We start from the raw sequence: 20,672 nt of genomic DNA, 5'->3' as shown, positions 1-20,672 counted from the left end.
GGTTTTCTCATTGTTTAGGATCTGTTTCTCGACGTGTGGGTATGCCATGTGAACCGTGACGAGGTGGATGGTATAGAGCAAGGATGTTGGTACACACTCGTGGTTGCTCTAAAAAAAACGCGCAACATGCACAAATGTTGACTTTATCAAATTTGAAGCTCCACAATTCCAGTATCTACGTTTCTGTGTGTAATTTTTGCGACTCTACATTCTACTCTCCTGATAAAATGCCGAAATTGTAAATACCGGATAATTCAATTTATTTGCGGGCCCACCGGTCGGTCAGCGGCCTTCATCCTTCCTGATCTGAACCCGAGCCTCGCGATGTTGACCGGAATCCTCGATAAGCCTGCGTGGTAATCCGTCTTTTCACGCCACCACCAGTTCAAGTATAAATACACCACGCTAACTAATCGCCGCCTCCTGCGTGTGTGATCTCGCTTCGCGTACTTTAATTTATAAAAAGATCCCTAATTTATTTCCCCTTTCTTTCTCGACTATACTACAGCTAGCTTCCACGGCTTGAATCGCTACTTTGTTTTCAATCACTACGGCAATAAAATTCGGCGCGAGTTCGGATTCGCCGCGCAATCCAATCCCCAGGCTCACTGGGTCACTGGTTCATCGATCGCGCCGGCCGGCGGGGAGTTTCGGTGTGGATTTTCGGCCGATTCGGGCCTCCGGTAAGGCGATTCCGCCGGTGTTGTGCCCAATCGTGGGTACGATTAGCTCCTCTGGAGTTTCTTTCTTCTGATTTTGGAGATGGGTTCAAATTTCAGGGTATGGAGCGCCGTGGGCTGCTCAAGGCGGTGCTTCTGGCGTGCTTGCTTGTGCTTTGCTCCGGGAGAGGTAAATGACTTGCCCTCCTCTTTATTTTCTTTTTGACCTGGTAAATGAGAAAATGACCAGCCTTCCTCTTTCATTTCGCTGCAAGATGTTGTCTTGTTAGAACTGTTTGCTGTGCTTGACTGTAATATATGTAAAAGTAATGCTTGCCATGTCTCAGTCTGGAAATACAGATACAAGTTTATTCCAGCAAAAAAAATCGTAACTAGAGGTATGAATCTCAGAATTGCCATATTAGCAAAGAGAAAAAAAATACATATCACTGGTACATTCAGATTTGAAATGCCGGGCTCAAAAGTGGCAATGTGTCTAGTTGGTATACTTTTGTCACATTGAGAATAGCTTCTTCTTTTAACTTCTTTGCTTGTTCCGACTAGAAGATTCAGTTTAATCTTCTAATCTTTACCAATCTCTCTCACGAAACAAAAAGGTTATTACAAAGGCAGTACGCAGATTTGATTCTGTGACAGTAATGTTACATGATTCTTTTGCTTCTCTTGGTTCTGTATTTTCTCCATTTATCCTGCACTATCCATTGTAGTTCCTTAGCGCTTTGCATTTTCTTTTAAACTTGTTCAAGCTTACAGCAGTTTCTTTTTAAATAATAAGAACCCAAATCTGCGTCCGTGAGGACTTGTTGTACATCCACTTCCCTAACCAAGTGAGCTAGGCTTGTATCCTAGCCGGTTGAAGGTTTTATTAATTTAAAGCTGGGCTCTTTCGAGCTTTATGTCTAAAGTCCATGTTGCTCTTGATATTGATGCTCTTTTGTATGGTTCAGCACCTATGGTTAAACATCAGTCGTCCGATACCATATACAACTCAACTCTTGCCAAGATACTGGTGGAATATGCTTCTGCTGTAAGTTCATTCACCTTTTCTTTATCTTAATTGTTCTGAATATTTGCTCATCACTTAAGATGAATTAGCTTGTCAGATTCGTTCTGGTATCTTGGAAAGTCTTATACACGTGTGCAGTATTACTTAAGTTACTACTATCCGTTTATGCAAATTTAGAATTCGGTGATGTCTTGCAGATCTACACTGCTGATTTGACACAATTGTTTACCTGGACATGTGATAGATGCGGTGACCTGATCAAGGTAACGCTTCACACCACTCATGTGCTTTCTGTTTGCTGTAACATAAAAATGTTTGTCCAGCTTCATACATGACTGTTATGGATGATGAAACTTGTTGGATGACCCAGGGGTTCGAGATGATGGACATCATCGTAGATGTGGAGAACTGCTTAGAGGTCCTTTCCTACTTGTGCTCATAGTCTGTTTATCTCTGTATGTTTAGCATCTTCTAAGTTGGCCATATTTTGATTAACAAACAGGCATATGTTGGTTTTGCCAGTGATATTAATGCTGTCGTTGTTGTGTTCAGAGGAACTCAAGAGAACAGGTAGCTAACATATACCTTGGTTTGATTGGTCATTAACAGAAACAATTAAGTTCTCATTCAGAATGTTTTATCTCTTATTAGAGGCAGGCCTTATGTATTTCGATTTCACTCATCCTTACGTACTTATCATTTATATAAATCTTGAGCATATCTATGTATAGTGTAATGCTCGTGCAATGGAACTCTCCAAACCCCTAACTGTACTGACCCTCCAATTTATCAGCATCCAGAACTGGATAGAGGACTTGCTATGGAAACAACTTGATCTTGATTACCCTGGCATGCCTGAAGCAAGGGTGAGCATAGCTAAGGCATATAGTTGAATTTCGTTGTATTAAACTGATACTCACAGTTGTGCTCCCTTGGATATAGGTACACCGAGGATTTTACTCTGCTTATCATAACACAACATTACGTGATGGAGTTGTCGGTGGCATTTCAAAGACCCGGAAACTGTATGGAGATGTTCCGATCATGATTACAGGGCACTCAATGGGTGCAGCTATCGCTTCATTTTGTGCACTTGATCTTGTTGTGAGTAATAAACCTTGTTGATCTGAAACCTATTAAATTTGAGTATTTGTTTAAGTTGCATTGAAAATTGTGTTCCACAAATCGACGTGATAATTTTTCACATTATACTAGTTATATGGACATTTTACATTCTGAGTATTGCTCTTAGTCTATACAAACTTCTACATGTCCGAGCAATCAGCTATTTGCCACATATCTATTTCCTTCTCATTTAAATTCCCCATCTAAACAGAAACGTATGTTCTATTTCAGGTGAACTATGGGCTAGATGGTGTGAAACTAATGACATTTGGGCAACCTCGTATCGGCAATGAGGCCTTTGCTTCCTATTTCAAAGTGTACCTGCCTCATGCGATCCGAGTTACTAATGCGCATGATATCGTCCCTCACCTGCCACCGTACTTCACGCTCTTCCCGCAGAAGACCTACCATCACTTCCCCACAGAGGTATGCTCAACTGTAGCACACTTGCTGTGCCCACTTGCTCTCATAGCTACTCTGCAAAGCCTTCCATAGTCTGCAGCGACAACAAAAGTGCATTTAGTCCCCAAATGGAACCTAAGAGCCATGTAGAATCGAACTGTTTCCTGTAATCATATCTCTACATGTTTCTATGGCCTAATGACCCACTGTTCCTGTCGTGTGATATTGTTCAGGTATGGGTCCATGATGTCGGGCTCGGAAGCCTGATATACACGGTCGAGCAGATCTGCGATGACTCCGGCGAAGACCCGGCGTGCTGCAGGTCCCTCCCTCCCTCCCTACCTTCATCACCACTTGTTAAGCATTGCCTGATGCCTCCTGGTTAACATTTGGTTCTGTCTTCTTCAGGTCCGTGAGCGGCAACAGCATACTAGACCACATAACCTACCTGGGCGTCAGCATGCACGCCGAGGCATGGAGCAGCTGTAGGATCGTCATGGAATACACCGAGCTGCAGCACAAGATGGACCTTTACGGTAACATCGTTTTGTCGAAGCAGCCAGATTTACATAGCGCCCAGTGAATCCATGTAAAGATCTCATGTACCATAGGAGTAGCACCACGCTCCCTCTGTTTCGTTGTTTCTGCTTTCAGAAAGGGGGATGACACGTTTACTGGAAGATGCTTGCTGTAAATGTTGTTTGGTTATACAAAGCATTTTTTTTCAGTTCAAAACACGTTTACTGGAAGATGCTTGCTGTAAATGTTGTTTTGTTATACAAAGCATTTTTTTCAGTTTAAAATATGCACTCCCTCTGTTCATCTTTGTTTGCCTGCCACTTTTGACCGAATTTCCAACACAATACTTGTAATTTATGGTTCCCAAGATGAATGTGATCAGTTCAGAAACGTTTGGCGCTAACATGCAAGGTGCATAACTGGCGAAGATAGCAACATATACATGTACACCACATGGGAGAAAACAATAGGCTCTGAATAATACTTTGCTCCATATGCTAAACCATGTTCACGCTAAGATACAGGTAGAAGTACATTCAAGCTAATACAAATAAATGAGTGATCAGGTAACTCAAGACAACAAAAGAAAAACAGTAGCTGTACGAAATACAGGTAACACTATCCTATCCCCAAACCTGAAATCTCATCAGAAGAAATTTCACTGACTCCGGGTGGCCAAACCTGCCTGACACAGTTGTACAATTGGTTCCATAACAGAGGTGCAGGTGAACACATTCATCCTAATTGTGTGGCCACAACTTTGAGATTCAACCTTCCCCTTCTCCTTTTCCGCATTTCTAGCTGCATCTTGTAGGCTCCTGAGCTCTACAAGGACATGAGTACATGAAACAATCACATTCTCAAAGGAATGGACGCAGCCAGCAGAAGGCATGTCAGTGGCAACGACAAACAGATAAAGCAACCCATGAGGCAATGCTGATAGCCAGAGAGGCGCAAGAAAAAAAGCCTTTATTCACAGACAACGGGGCCGAGCTGGAACAAACACCATGTTCCTAATTCTGGCCCGTTTGGTGCTGATGAGAGAACTCGTCCCTCAGCCAGAGCAACGACTTAACAGAGCTGTCCACTTACTCATTTGTACTATCAAAGCTACCATGACCATTGGGTGGCTTCCGTTCTCTGGAATTCTCCCCCCACATTTTGGCATCTGCAATAGCACGCTGCCTGTCAGCACTCCTTCGGCTTTCTCTTTTTCTTCCTGTTTGAGCTGGACTACCTAGTGGCGATCCTGCCATGTCCATCTCATCCAATCCTGATCTCCGACCAGAACCACCAGTAGAACTAGTCCGGCTAACCTCCCCTCCATACTTTGATGCCCTGGCAGCCTCCTTCCTCAAGTCTGGAGAATGATGATTTGGTGAGCGTGTGCTGCGTTGATCACCGTTCCGCCCACCCATATTTCTGGCCCTAGGGGTCGATGAATTGCTTCGATTTGGGGTATTTGGATCATATGTCTGAGAAGCTAGATATGAGAGGGCAGTCACAACATCTCCTATATGAGGGCGAGTCGTCGCTTGTTCTTGCAAACACATGGCAGCAACAGCTAAAGCCTGATACAGACCTCTCATAGGGAACCGGCCTTGAAGCATTGGGTCAGCCATTTTAGGAAATTTCCTGCGATCCTTGAAGAGTGGACGAGCCTGCAGATCGGACAAGCTGTATTAATTACCCAGTCGAAATGCAACAAAGTTCTATTTCTGGTGAGAGTTAAAGACTGCAACAAACGTGGAATGTAACTGGTCCCGGAAGTCATTTTAATTACCCAGTCAAAATGCAACGAAATGTAACTGGTCCTGGAAGTCATTTTAGGACAAGTAGAAAGAAAAGAGCATTTTTAATCAAAAGTGCAATGGCTTAGCTCAATTAGCAGGATAGTATCTCACTAAGAATACAACAGTAAAACAAGGAGCTGCGTGCAAACCCCAGCACAAAATTATCAAGTATAGCATGTCAACTGAGATAAGCATAGTAGTACCAAAACATACCCATGCCACTAGGTTCTGCTCCCCCTGGGGTTTGGTATTGTCAATTGCTTTGCGCCCTGTAATCAGTTCAAGGAAAACAACACCAAAGCTGTAGACGTCTGATTTCACTGTGAGCTGGCCAGTCATTGCATATTCTGGGGCACAGTAGCCGTACGTTCCCATCACCCGCGTTGAAACATGAGTCTTATCACCAACCGGACCGAGCTTTGCTAGGCCGAAGTCAGACAGCTTAGGGTGAAATCCTTCACCAAGAAGAATGTTTGACGACTTGAAATCCCGGTAAATAACAGGAGGGCTGGCCTTGTCATGTAGATGTTCCAAGCCCTTAGCTGCACCTGCAGCTATCTTCATCCGTGTGTTCCAATCAAGAGCTTCCTTTTCAGGTGGCACATCTATTTAAATTAAAAGATATTACTTTAGCCATCAAGTACAGATGCCATTAAACAGTAAAGGATGCAAGTGCAACAGTACTGACTCATGATGAGTGCAACATGTAATAAAATACTTTGTATTGTTCACACATAAAAACTTTGTACAAGTTGCTATACTCACGCATGTAATTTTAAAGATTAGATGGCAAAGAGAGGATAAACAAACCATGCAAATGATCTTCTAGTGAACCCAGTGGCATGAACTCATAGACAAGAAGGCGTTGGTCACCATCAGCACAGTAACCAATTAGATTGACAAGGTTAGTGTGATGCAAGAGACTGAGCATGAGGACCTCAACGAGAAATTCTCTATTTCCTTGGAGACCATTGCGGTCAAGTTGCTTCACAGCAACAGCCTGAGAAGTAGAGTTATTGGTTAGTGTCACAATGGCCATAAAGGAGAAAACATAGCAACTGTACCAACATTTTACTTGATAAGTGGATATTTCAGCAGCTAAACCGCTCAAAGCCTGAAGATATAGTAAAATCTCAATGTATCCACAGCCCAGGTATGGAAAGACTAACCTGCCCATTATCCAGGCGACCTTTATATACACGGCCGAAACCTCCCTCACCCAAAAGGCTATCTTGCTTGAAGTTTTTAGTGGCAGCAGCAAGCTCACGGAAAGTGAAAATATGAGCTGCAATGTTCTGGCTGTTCCCATCCCTAGGGATGGTCAGATGGTCCTTCTTAGAGTCCAATCCACCCTGTGGTCTCAGTTTATCTGAGGAGACAATGATCCGGAGTTAGCACTCAGTAGTTATAGTACAATCAGTTTAAAGAATTAAACAGAAAAATTTGTGCTACACATAAAGGACTAACATTCTGCCAGTACAAACATGAAGTTGAGTGGTACGGCATGAAGGATGATTTGCTACTCAGGAAGGACTTCAACTTGAAAGGAAAAAAACTTATTTCAAATGATTCATCTAATAAAAAGCCACATCTCCCCTAGGCAACACTTTGTAACCACTAGCCCTAAAAGAATAAATCATATTCCTCTCCTAGGTGAACAGTTAAAGCAAACTTGAAGGCTCAGAACCATTCAGATGGTGCAAGACAGGTTGGGAAGTGATGCCGAACTTGCTTAAAATAGCCGGCCGAGTAAAGTTCACCAGTCAGATTCATGAAGCAATAATAGTAGAAGCATCGTCACGATGGTGTAAACAGTGGATAGTTACTTCCTACAATCCCTCAATCACTGAGCGTCGTGAAAATAAAGGATCTTCTACCAATGTTCTCTACGATCTATAATCCATGGTGCGTTTTATGCTGTTGAACCCCCAAGCAATCTTTACCACTCCACCATCCATAACGGGCCACTATAATCCATCATGCATTTTGTGATGCTAGACCAGCAAGGCACCGCAGGCAATTTCTTGTGTGTCGCCAACAGGAGCAGCTGCCTGCCTAGCTGGAAAAATACACCGGCTAAAAAATATCCCTTATACATGATTAAAATGAGAGCTGCATTATGCGTGTATCTCCTAGTCTCCTATTGTGTGTCTGGAGTTTAAGGGCTGCTAACAGCATACCCATCGCTTCGTACGCATCTATTGAGGGTCATACCATATGCATAGCTAGGCTTGCTACATGTTCTCCTAGTTCCAGTATTCCCAGGAAGTAGTAAATACTACAGAGACCAATACAGCTTCTGAGACGCTCTCGGCTAACGCATAGAGACAAGGCGAACTAACAGCGGCTAATTATCATGGGCAGAAGCTAAAGCTGGAGATTTAAAAAAATTCCAAGATCCGCACCTGATCCGCCGCCCCTGGTCGCGGAGCCGTCCTTGCGCTGCTGGTCCTTGGTGGCGTCGGCGGGCACCGGCTTCTTCCCGTCCCCCGCCTCAAGGCCCGGCCCGAAGCAGGAGAAGCAGCTCATCAGGGTGCCTGACTCCGCACCCTCCCTCCCTCACCGGAAGAAGCAAGCAAGAAACGCACGCGGGGGACAGAGCGGCCGCCGCACCGGACGGGGATCCCTCCCCGATAGGAGAAGATCTCTGCTTGTGGAGGACGGTAGCTCGCCCCAAAGCAAAGCAAGACTGGATTTTTGGGCGGGAGGGGGCGAATTGGGGGGCGGGGATTGGGGGAGGGCGGAAGCTACAGGAAGGAGGAGAGGAAGAACATGAGGCTGGGAGAGGAAGAGTGAGAAGCAAAAGTCAGCTCTGTCTGTCTCTGGGGGCGAGTGACCAAAGAAGGGATCTTCTGGGGCACATCCGCTTCCCTCTCCTGCCTGCCGGCCGGCCTGCCCCCGCCACGTCATCGTTTGAATTTTCTGCCATCATCGTCGTCCGTTTTCAGACCGCGATTAATTAGGTTTCTGCGCCACACGTTCACATCGGCAGGCGGTAATTGTTTTCGATTTCACATGGCGTGATGCTACTATTTGTGTGGAGTGTGTAGTTCATGGGGTAGCGTTCACGGCTCGAGATAGATTTCCGCTGCAGATCTCCCTGCGTATATCTTGGGTAATTTATTGTCGTGGTGGTGAGAGCTGTCGATTGACTGGGTAGGAGAAACCGGCACCGGTAGCGTCGACAATGCTATCCGTGTGATTCGCGTGGGCAATTGGCAGCAGCACTATTCAATTCAAGCTACGCTTTCACCATGGAAACAAGGGAGCTACTATGAAGAAAGAGCTACCTAAACAAAGCTTATCCAAAAGTGCGGAAGATGATGGTGGACCTCGCGACGGTGTCGACGGACCAAGGTGCAGGCTCTCTGGAGCCATTGCTCGTCGACTTCCCGGCTGTGGAGGGGCCGCTCCGACTATCCCAGGCGTCTACAGGAGCGGTGGCAGCGGCGCGCCGGCGACTCGTCTTCGTCGTTGACCTCGTCGGGATCCAGAAGGACCCATGTGTAATTTTTGTTTCTAATCTGGACCTTCTTGTAAGAACGGGGTTTTAATATCATCTTCCTCTTTCCGCAAAAAAAAAATCACGTGGATTCGGCGAGTGCAGGAAAATCTAAAGATAGTTCTGTATTTTTCTGTTCTTTGAAATTTTTTCTGTAAAATTTTCAGGACAATTGTATTCTGTGATCTGTTTGGTAGTCTTTCATGTTTGTTTACTCATGTAACTTGTTTTTCTTTTAATGAAATACATGTTTGCTCTCAAAAAAAATCATGTTGCAGATAATTTTCGGCGAAGTAAAATTTTGTTAGGATCAAGTATAAAGTGAAAAAAATAGCAACTTCTATAATACCAACTCAAGGTTATTATAATTATCAAGAATCAACATGTATCTGGATGGTTAGGAGGGAAATACCACCCCCAACCCAGTAGAGTCGAAACCTGAGGTTCGACACTTTAGTATCTCATAAAAAGACGATTTTTTTTAGTGAGAGGCGATGATCCCGTCAGTGAAGCACCGGTGCTGACTTCATCGATCTCAAGACCTATTTAATCAGTTTCTTGACTCGATCTTTCGGAGGTGCTTATGGGGTAGGGTTTGTGTGTACGCCTTCATAGGATTTAGTGTATGTACGTATATACATATGGTACCGTGTATATCGATATTTTTTGATATATAGTTAGTCAAATTTAAGGTTTTGCTTTGGCTAAAAATTATATACGAAACATAATTTGGAACGGACGGAGTAGTAGATTGTGCGGATCTAGCGATGTCATCGACCAGCGAGTCGTGGCGTGGTGCTCGATAGGTTTTATATTCCCTGAAAGGGGTGTAGAGAGAGGTCCCTCCTTTGACCTCGCCTCATGCTCCTCTTCTCCGGTAGCCTTGCCGACCGGAGGGGACACGAGGATGGGGCCAGCCTCCTATTGATAGTAGTAGTATGCGTCTAGGGTTGTCATGTTGTCATGCCGCTTCGGAGGACCTCTGGCTACGGCAAGATCGGCTCATGCCTATATGCCCCCAAGTTGTTTTGTTCCTGGCGGCAATGAGGTTAGATGCGTCGAGCTCTACCATGGTGGAGAAGAAGCTAGATGTGATCGATATTTCAAAGTTTTAAAGTATGGTTCTTTGTGAAAATTGTAAAGGCTTATTTGTAGTTTCATATTGTTACAAGGCCCTAAGTGTAAAATGTCCTGACACCGCAAAAATCAACAAAGTTGTTGATCCATGAGGACTGTTAGCGTTAAGGCGAACGTTGGGCGTCGGTCGCCTGATGGCGACCCCTAAAATTGGTTGTCTTCCGCGTCGTCGGATCGTCATCTAACGGTTGGAATCAGCCACATTGTAACATTTGCATTTTGCCCCCCAGTTTTTGGATAATTAACCCGCAGTACTAGACTTCTCCAGTTAACCCGAAAGGGTATGTTTCTTTGGGCCTGGCTTTCTCAATATTTACGACAAAACTGTCACTCGACGACTGATCTGAGTCTCATACATAGTATTACAACAAAATCTCTCACTCCGCTTATAAATATATGTACTATTACAACAAAAAAAATTACAAAAAATTTAAACAAATAGTCTTATAAAAAGTGGTTAAACAATAATTGTTTTGCTATAAGTTGGTTTACAACAAAAATTGACAACAATTATATACAATAAAAAATCAAAAGCTACAACAACAAAAAATATGTGTTCGTGGCTGTGAAAATTTGGTTAAAAATAACACATTTTATATATATCCAATTACAACAAAAATCACCAACTATTTTACCAAAAAATATTGGCGATTACAACAAAATTATTTATGGCAAACGTGCAGGTAAACATTACAACATCTCTGATATGATTTCTCTATAACTTTTATACGTAATTGTTACAAAACTAACAAACATATACAACATCTCTACGAGAAAAAGTATCCATGACTAAAACAATTACACCAAAAATCACAAATAATTCCAACAAAAAAGTCATGTGTTTAAAACATATCAAGAAACACACATTTCGTAACATATCACTTAGAAAAATCTTACAATTTATGTCATGTAAGTTTACAACAATTTTTTATCTAATTGTTACAATCTGGAACACTATAGATTTCTTATAAAAAAACAACACTCCAGTTTTGGGCCAAAAAATCATGCCCATATAGGGCCGCGTGGGAGCGAGTGAGACGACCGATCGCTGGCGAGCGATCGGTCGCCGGATCGAAAGCGTAGAGCCGCGGCTGGCCCACCCGCCGGTGCATGTACGATCGTCGTTAACATAGACATGTGAGACCAATAATTAAAAAATTCCTGTTGCGCCGCAGAAGCATCCTGAAATTGTTTGAAGTGCCCTAAGAAAAACTCCAAACAACTCAGAAAAAGAGTTAACAGCATCAACACATATTTACACCATATAAATTCATGAATATTGATCATCGATTATCGTCACACTTAACTGGTCAATTAGCCACTATAATCTGATGATCACCTAAATAATAATGGCCTACTATTCGGTGAGTTAATTGGTACACACAATGAATCGGTATGACATATGAGACCGACTAATTGGGTCCAGTTGAAATATCTCATTTTTTTGGCTAACTATACTTTGGTATACTGTGTATGTTTTTACCTCTTGCTCGTGATTTTTTACATGTTTTGGTATATTAGATTAGAATTTGCATTTAACCTCAACATTAATTACACCCTTATGTTCGTCTACCTAGGATTAACATCACAGTTAAACTCTGAATTCTATCATGGCTTCGCTAGAATCTGTTCATGATCTCCATTGGACTATGAATCTACTTTGATCATCGTTTTTATTGTTGTGCATCATGGACATAAGAGAAAGTAAAGTCAGATCGAACACTGGCCGCACTTTTTTGAAGCCAAAGTGGAATCAGATGGTTGTTATAATTGTCTAAGGTTTTAAAAGTGTGCGATATGATATACCCTACTTGGCCTTTCTCAATTCATGCGGACCTGATTTTTTATGTGTGCAAATTCCTGACATGTTTTTTTGTCAATGCAAATCAAATACAAACCCTTGAGCAAAGATTATTCCATTAATATGCTCGTACATGAGTTGGATCAAAAGATAGCCTTATATACAAAACTTTTATACTTATTTAAGATATGTTGTTGTTCAAAATTATTGCTTGAGTTATAATGATTAAAAATAAAAAAAAGTTGCTGAAAATGGTGTCATCTTTTATATAAGTTGTAATTTTACCAATGAAAATACATTTGCATTAGTTCTGAAATTTAGATCATATTTTGTAATTAAATTTGCGTTAATTTTGTTTTTGATTTTGTGGGTATATTAGGTGGACTAGTCTATCAAATTCTCTTAAAGCTGATACTTTATTTGGAAAAATTGCATACATCTACAGATAAAATGTGACATTTACAACAATATAGTGTATATGTATAATTTTATGTATGATCATTTAAATTTAATATCCTTTATGTTTTGCTAGATATTTCTAAAGGGGGATGGTCTAGGGGAGTGATGTTTTGGCACATGGGAGTGTATGCTCCCTTTATTTTGAAATACATGTTAGACACATTTTAAAATGTCAAAAAAATTGAAACAAAAATTTTGCACGTACATCTTCATGTGCTACGCGCTCACAAAGTTGTTTCATGAAAAATCGACATGTCATGTGGCGTGTAAAAAAGACAAAATTTGGTGTCGAAACAAAGACTTGTTACCAGATAAATTTTCTCTTTTTCGCTTAGACTACAAAAATATCATTTTTTCGTGGAACTTGACGAATACACATATATTATGGAGATGTACATGTAAATTTTTTGTAATTTTTTTAACACTTGAAAATATGTTTTTATGGTAGAGGGATCATACGCACCTGGGAGCCGAATTGAGTTTCTGGATGGTCTAGGCAATATCTTGGTAGTGATTCTAGTGCATGGTTAGATATACTGAAGAAAAAAGTCTTGAGTATATAAGGTGTTATTAGGTAACAGTAAATGGGTCTAGCTAGGAGCTACCACAGCGATTAGGCCTCTGTCCTAGGGATAAATCAGCACCATGGCATTTTTGTTGTAATAGAATAATTTTTTGTGTACAAGGTGATTATTTTTGTTGTAATACCCTCTATCCTAGGGATAAATCAACAACGTGGCATATTTGTTGTAAATATCGGGAAAGATATGGCCTAAGAGATACATCCCTTTCGTACAAACTGAAGAAGCTAGGACCGCGGGTTGAGTTATGAAAAAATAGGGACCAAAATGCAAGACTTCGTCGCAGCTTGTCATGATTGTTGGATGTTGATCGGATGGCCCGGAGTGCAACCGATTTTCAGACCCAAATCTGCTGACCGATGGCTAGCGCTTCCCTAGCGTTAAGCAGCTGGACCTATGGATGGACTGATCACTAACACACGTATGCATGCAGCTGTTTCCTGCCGCCTCCACGTAGGCGAGCGCGCCAGAGCGGCTGCAGAGGAGCCATGCGTGCATGTCATCCTAAGCGACGATCCAGAATGAGGGTATCTCCAACGAAGGAGACGTAAATCAGATGCTAAAATCGATCAGCTGCGTCTGTTTACATCTGTCCATCAATACCGAAATGATACTTGGGACTTCTCTCCATCCAAAAGAGTCTGTTTACATCTGTCCATCAATACCGAAATGATACTTGGGACTTCTCTCCATCCAAAAGATTAAACTTCGCCAACGCTCTCGCCTCACTTGGATACGGCTTGGCGACGCGAACACAAAAAAATTTCATGTGCGTGCAAATGGGAGAAGAAGGAAGATCCACATTCAGTCCCTTGCCTCAGATAGTGGATTGGCGATCACTTCCAAAGATAAAGAAGAAGCTCTGTTGCATCACTTCAAACATCTTCTTGGCACCAAAGCACCTAGGCCTCTGAGCCTCGCTTGGGAGAGCATCGGATACGTGCCACATGACCTCTCCGACTTGGACGTCGCCTTTACGAACGATGAGATTAAAGAGGCCGTCTTCTCCCTACCCGCCATCAAGGCCCCTGGACCGGATGGATACATCGGCGCCTTTTTTTAAGTCTTGTTGGGACATTATCAAGAACGACATTATCGCCACCATCATGCACATGTCCCATCTTCGGGAGGGCTACGCCAGCCTTGTCAACTCCGCCAACATCATCCTGATCCCCAAGAAAGCTGAGGCCACTTCAGTGGGAGACTACAGGCCGATTAGCCTCATCCATAGTCTTTCGAAGATTTTCTCCAAGCTTCTGGCCAATCGCCTGGCTCCAATGCTCCCGGATATCGTCTCCAAGTGCCAAAGCGCCATCATCAAGAAAAGAAGCATTCACGACAACTTCTTACATGTTCAGAACCTCATACGGGAACTTCATGCTAACAAGACCCCGAGCCTATTCCTCAAGCTTGATATCTCCAAGGCCTTCGATTCCGTAGGATGGGCTTACCTTCTCGACGTCATGTCAGCGCTGGGGTTTAGCCAAGCTTGGAGGGACTGGGTGTGTCTTTCCCTTTCCTCGGCCACGTCCAGAGTGCTGCTAAATGGTGAACCTGGCACCCCTTTCCGCCACGCCCGCGGTCTCAGACAGGGAGACCCGCTATCACCCATGTTGTTCATCCTCGCCATCGACCCCCTACAACGCATCCTGGCCTCGGCCACGCAATTGGGCATTCTGAGTCCCATACGCTCTACGACCAACCGCTGCCGAATCTCTTTATACGCGGACGATGCTGGAATCTTCGTAAACCCCAGTAAGGAGGATCTTTGTGCCATCTCTTCCATTCTCGACTGCTTCGGAAAGGCCAGTGGACTTGTCACCAACATGACCAAGACGGAAATTTTCCCGGTGCGCTGCGCTGATGTGGACCTTCAGGAAATTCTCAATGACTTCCCCGCGAAGCTTGCCTGCTTCCCTGGAAAATATTTGGGGCTCCCTCTGCATTTCCGCCGTCTTCGGAAGGTGGACCTACAGCCCCTAATCGACAAGATCGCCGAAAAGCTACCGGGTTGGATCGGCAAGAACCTTGCTAGACCGGGAAGGGTCGTCCTTGCGAAGACGGTGCTCATGGCAACAGGCATTTACCATGCCACTGCCATTCCTCTGCCAAAATGGGCTCGTGATAGGATCAACAAGATTGCCAGGACTTTCGTCTGGGCTGGCGAAGAGGGCGAACATGCCGCCCAGGGGAAAGCTCTTGTGAATTGGAAAACAGTCTGTAGGCCAAAGAAGCTGGGGGGTCTCGGCATTCCGAACATTGAGATCTGGACGTGCCCTGCGTTTACGATGGCCTTGGCTCCAGTGGACTGATCCGGACCACCCTTGGTCTGGTTCAAAGCTTCCATGCGACGACACCGACATGTCCCTTTTCAGAGCCGCCACTAAAGTTACCATTGGAAATGGGGAGACAACCAAATTCTGGCATGACAACTTGTATGCTCGGGGCCCTCTATCTCAATGGGCGCCCGACCTCTACAAAATTGCCTCGATGAAGAATCGTACGGTCGCCAAAGAGCTAAGTGAAAACAACTGGATCCACTCTGTCGCGTCCCTTAACTCGCCTCAACAGCTCGCGCAATATATCGACGTCTGGGAGGCCGTCCACTCCATCAACCTTCCCCCCGAGTTGCCGGACAACATCGACTGGACGCTTAATGCCAATTCAACCTACAGCGCTAGCTCTGCCTATGAGGCACAATTCCTTGGCTCCCAAGCCCGCTTCGATGTCATGAAGATTTTGTCGGCACATGCGGAGCCCAAATGCAAGTTATTTGGTTGGCTAGCCCTTCATGGAAAGCTCCTTACCGCCGATATGCTTGCCATCCGAGGATGGCCTCACGACCCTCGATGCCCCTTGTGCCTCAGCGAGCCTGAGACAGCTGACCACCTTTGCAGAAACTGCCCGTTCACGGCGTCCGTCTGGAACCTTATCAAATCTTGGGATGGCGACTCCTCCGATGACCGACGCCTCGACTTCCAATCCATATCTGACTGGTGGAATGACATGATAAAGGAAAAACCGCATAAAGAAAAGAAACGCATCAGCGGCCGGTTCTTATATGTACTCTGGAACGCATGGAAGGAACGAAACCGGCGCATTTTCACTGGACAATGTCTTACCTACCTTGAGGTCGCAAGCATCGCTAACGAGGATATCCTCCAAAGGGATCGGGCTATAAATGGTTTCGGCCCGGTCATCCCGGCCGAGACGAATTAGTTTTTCTTTTTGGTAGCTCGTCTTTCATGGTGGGTTCTGGGCATTTTACCACCTTAAGCTAAAAATGCCCTCTCTTTGTACAGACTGTACCGTTTTGTTCCCTCTTGCTTAATGAAAAGGCAGTGCTCCTGCCGGTTGCTCAAAAAAAAAGATTGTCCGTTTGCGTGGGGGCAGCCCCAGTGGGCCTAGGCATTTCGTTCGGCAAGGCTGGTATGTTCTCTATGATAGACACGGATTGAGATATTCACATCTCTAGATAGAATCGAGGTTTTGAAATTAGTGCAACATGTTAAAATAAATTAAACATACAAACTGCGAAAAAATATGTTCAAACTAACTTTTAAACTAGGTACTTCTTCTTCACGGAGGCGCTTCCTGCTGGTCACCTCCTCGGAAAAGCTAGTGCCGGTCGACGCGTCCGACGAGTTTGTGCCCCCCTCCGACGAGTAGTCATTGGTGTCATCGTCATCGTCAGTGCACGCATGGTGTGCCTCCGCCTGTGCCTTCGCCCGGGCCCTTGCCTCCTTCTTTGCCTCCGCTGGCTCCTCGCCCGCCTCCTCCGCCTCCAGACGTCTTCACCTTGAATCTTCATCCTATTCCTTTTCCTCCTTGTCCTGGCCGTCGACGGAAACGACGTCCCCTTCCTCATCCTGGTTGTCGCCGGCAACGACCTCCCCCTCCTCCTCCTGGCCGTCCGTCGGCGGGGAGCTAGAGCTGCTCAGCATGGCAGTTCTATCCCACCTATGGCGCCATCCCGATGGCTTCCCTCGCTATCGGTGTTCGATGGCAAAAATAGGTTGTTCATGGCTCAGTCATCGAGATGAATGGCGCAGGACGGTTGGAGATCCTTAAAGCAGACGTAGAGGTCTTATTGAGCGGAAATTAATGGCAGCGCAGATACCGAAGAGGGCTGGGGTTGCTCTTCCGCGGCGGTTCGCGCGCCAATCGACGTGGTTGCCACTCCGGTGATTGCCCTTCCTGGCAGTTGTTGTGCTTAAATTCGCGCCGGCTCGAGCCAGGATCGCTATCAGGCGAGCCTGTGGGAGAAGCGACCGGACGCTCTGCGCGATCGCACATATGTGGGTCACGTTTGCATCTCCATGGAGGCGCGATTACTATGCGATGCTCCACTGAAATAGGGTGTAGACGTATTTTTCGACCGTGCGGCAAGCGTCACCCCGTTAGAGATGCCATGAGCATACGATGGCTGATGCAGCCGTGGAGTTTGGAGATGTGCGAGCCTGTGACGCACCAGCTGTTGGATCCTCGTGGGTCGGTCGCTGCGCTGGATGTATATATCGTGGTGCCAGAGACACGGAGGAGAACGATAGATTAGCACAGCCAGCGAGAAGAGAAGAGAAGTGTAGGAGCAGTGCACGCGCGTAGATCCTAGAAGGTGCCACGGTCACGTACGTGCATGCTGTCAGTAACCACTACAGCTGGCTAGTGGAGCTAGCTAGCACACGCGTTGTCCCGTGACGATCGAAAACGATCGTGCGGACAGGCACAAGATCGAGTTTGTGTCGAGAGAGAAACATGCATCCGGACCAAACATGCCCACCCGTAGACGCGCGGTAGACCAAACATGCCTGCGAAACGAAGGGCCTACTGGTGTACGCGCGCCGATGAACCAAGGACGGAGGCGTCGCCGTCGTCGGTCTCCCTGGTGTATGCTGTGATTTGGGATTTCTCGTTTGTGTCAATGGCCAGGAAGCTGGGAAAGAAAGGTGGAACCAGCCAACAAGCGCCGCACGTCAACAACGGAGTAGGACCTGAACGACGGGGACTGGGTCCGGGACGGACGCGCACGCGCGCCAAGTGCCGCCCGGCGCACCATACCAGTCGCCGTCGCTCCGACGGAGATGGAGACGTACGTGGGCCGGGCGGGGAAGAAGAGTTTGTGTTTGTCGTGGCGTCAGGCGTCAGGCGTTGCTTGCCCTGCCCGCCGTCCGTCCCACCTGAGCCGCACACGCACGCAACACGTCGGATCTCTCGAGACGCATGCATCCATAGCCGGTGCAAAGGGAACGAGAGGTTTACGCTCATCGCATGCCTCTGGTTCGGCCGATCGATCGCACTCCTCCATCGACCGGCCGCATCGATCTGCCCGGCAGATGCGTCGCTAGCCTGCGCCCACGGCAGCACTTCAGATAATTTCTAGTCGGTCGACCATTCCCACCCCCCCAGGTACCTCATACTCGGGTACGTGCCGCAAGGCCACACATCATTATCCACCTCCTTTGCCTTGCTGTGTTTGGATGCACAGAATTGGAGCGTGGAATTAGAATTTGGGCCAAATGGGCCAATTCCACCGTTTGGTTTGCGCTTGGAATGTTCGCGTGGAAACCCAACAAAATTCCGCGCTCGGAATCCTGCTGTGCAAAAAGCTGGCCAAACTTTCCGAGCGAGCGAGCTCGGAAACGCTCGGAAACGAGCGTACCGCTTGGCCCGTCACCATCCTCGCGTCTCTCCCGGCAGGTCCTCCGCCGCCCGCAACCATTCCTCCCTAGCGTGGCCCCGCCCGCCGCCAGCTGCCGTTCCCCCGCAACGTCGCCTCACCGCCCGCCGCCGTTCCCCCGTCCGGCCGCCGTTCCCTCGCAGCTGCCGAGCTCCGCATCTCCCGCCGCCGACCTCCGCGCCCCCTCCGTTCTCCGAGCTCCGCATCCCACGCCCGCCGCCGTTCCCCCCTAGCGTGGCCCCGCCCACCGCCGTTCCCCCGTCCGGCCGCCGTTCCCTCGCCGCCGCCGAGCTCCGCATCTCCCGCCGCCGACCTCCACGCCTTTCTCTCCCCTTCCCCACCCTCCTCGCCCCCCATCTGCATCTTCGTCGGCGCCGGACAGTGCCTCTCCCTGGCCAGTAGGGGAATGGCGCGGCGCCGAGCGGTGGCATGTCCCTGTCCGGTAGGGAACAACTCCAGGCGGTGTCCTCTTCCTGTCCCTCTCCCTGCCCCTTTCCAATTCCAATTTGGGGCTGCATCCAAACACGATTTAGAATTCGGTGCCACCCTTTGATTCCCACAACAAATACCTTGTACATCCAAACAGCAGAATTGAAATGGAGGTAGTTTCCTTTCCACCTTGGATTTGGAATTTCAGCCCAATTCAATTCCACGGCTAAATTCTGTGCATCCAAACATAGCAAAAGATTTTGCAAAAGGAGGGTATATCCCACCTAAGTGTTCCAAAAAAAAAAAGCCCTAAGTGTTCCACCGATTAAGTGGGAGACGGCGTTCTCGTCAATAACGAAACATCTATGCTAAATCCATCAATATTAAGATCTCTCATGTGTTTATCCATGACGTGGAATACCATGAGACCACTAGCGGAGCTTAAGAAATTCTTTTAGGGAGTGTTTAGATGCAGAAAAATTAGCATTTCGCCCCTCCAAACATTGACATTTTATCTTTCGCCCCCCCCCCCCCTGATTTTTGGTGAAGCTCCGCCACTGCATGAGACGGCTCGCGTCGCATCGCACCTTCGCCCGGTCGTCGCGACACAACACAAGTTTCTACTGCCACCACGTACTACCCTAAAAAAATGATATTATGCTCACTAGAATCACCATTCACATTCACCACGCGTGCCTCCACCAAGCACATCTATATCTACTTAAACAATATTGTTACTAGGTTAATGCCTCCTACCTAGGTTGCACCGACTGTCTGTTGATCTTTCTATTGATGGCATGGCGAACATTGATGGCATGGCGAACATAGAAACCACCGACCCGCTTGAATTGTATTTCTAACGGCGCCGATGTCTACCGGTATCTACCTTTCCGACTTCTTGTGATTTCTGCTAGCCCTCTCATCCAACTTGTTTCATGTCGATATGGCATGTCGTTGGTATTTAAACGAAACCATAATGAAATCTTGTACGACAAAATTACAAACAGAGATTAACCGTAATTTAATTGAAATATGTGTGAAATCTATCAAGAATGTTCCTGAAATAATAATATTTTGCCACGTCGATATCAAACAAGCAACACATGACGAGGAATCCAAGAACGAATCATGAGGTCAGCTAAGAGCAAGTACGATATCAAATAAGGATTAAAATAGTATATTATTGCTTAGTTGGAGGAGAGAGAGGAGGAGAGAGAAGGAGAGTTGGCTCTTATGCAAGAGCCAGCTCTAGCATGTGCTCCTAAGCACTTTATGGGAGTGAAAGGTGGATCATAAAGTACTACATTTTTATAGCTCATTATTGTATATGTTGGCTCTAAGTTAGCTATAAATGACATAGCAGTTGGCTTATAGCGAAGCCCCCGAGCATTTGTCCGGAGCTTATACTATTTTTTCGTCTCGAAGAATTTGCTGTTTTGCGAGCATATATGTATTGTGCTGTCGTGGGTTATGAGCCCCCGAGCCTGTTGAAGAAAAAGATGTATACCATCACTATTTTTTACTATATTGCAGCACCGCGAGCCCGCCTCATTAAAAACCT

The 20,672-nt window shown here is 46.0% G+C and overlaps 3 protein-coding genes across 3 annotated transcripts; 2 read left to right on the top strand and 1 right to left on the bottom strand.

Moving 5' to 3' along the window:
- Positions 1–401: 401 nt before the first annotated feature.
- On the top strand, positions 402–4,035 carry LOC127345595 (probable feruloyl esterase A). The gene is made up of 11 exons (XM_051372089.2): positions 402–683; positions 780–849; positions 1,628–1,707; positions 1,884–1,949; positions 2,057–2,104; positions 2,189–2,256; positions 2,480–2,552; positions 2,629–2,790; positions 3,043–3,237; positions 3,447–3,535; positions 3,622–4,035. Exons 2-11 carry the CDS (start codon positions 783–785, stop codon positions 3,794–3,796), a joined length of 1,023 nt encoding a protein of 340 aa, XP_051228049.1. The 5' UTR covers positions 402–683; positions 780–782; the 3' UTR covers positions 3,797–4,035.
- A 166-nt stretch (positions 4,036–4,201) lies between these two features.
- Positions 4,202–8,347, bottom strand: LOC127345594 (receptor-like cytoplasmic kinase 185). Its single transcript, XM_051372088.2, has 5 exons — positions 7,931–8,347; positions 6,695–6,894; positions 6,336–6,525; positions 5,739–6,130; positions 4,202–5,393 (listed from the first exon to the last, which is right to left on the bottom strand). Exons 1-5 carry the CDS (start codon positions 8,052–8,054, stop codon positions 4,821–4,823), a joined length of 1,479 nt encoding a protein of 492 aa, XP_051228048.1. The 5' UTR covers positions 8,055–8,347; the 3' UTR covers positions 4,202–4,820.
- A 7,019-nt stretch (positions 8,348–15,366) lies between these two features.
- LOC139838256 (uncharacterized) lies at positions 15,367–16,224 on the top strand. The gene has a single exon (XM_071827648.1). It carries the CDS (start codon positions 15,367–15,369, stop codon positions 16,222–16,224), a length of 858 nt encoding a protein of 285 aa, XP_071683749.1.
- Positions 16,225–20,672: the final 4,448 nt, after the last annotated feature.

The sequence above is a fragment of the Lolium perenne genome, chromosome 3, assembly GCF_019359855.2.
Source record: "Lolium perenne isolate Kyuss_39 chromosome 3, Kyuss_2.0, whole genome shotgun sequence".
Lineage (NCBI taxonomy): Eukaryota > Viridiplantae > Streptophyta > Magnoliopsida > Poales > Poaceae > Lolium > Lolium perenne.
The sequence above is the reverse complement of the archived record's forward strand: the minus strand, read 5'-3'. Positions and strand labels throughout refer to the sequence as shown.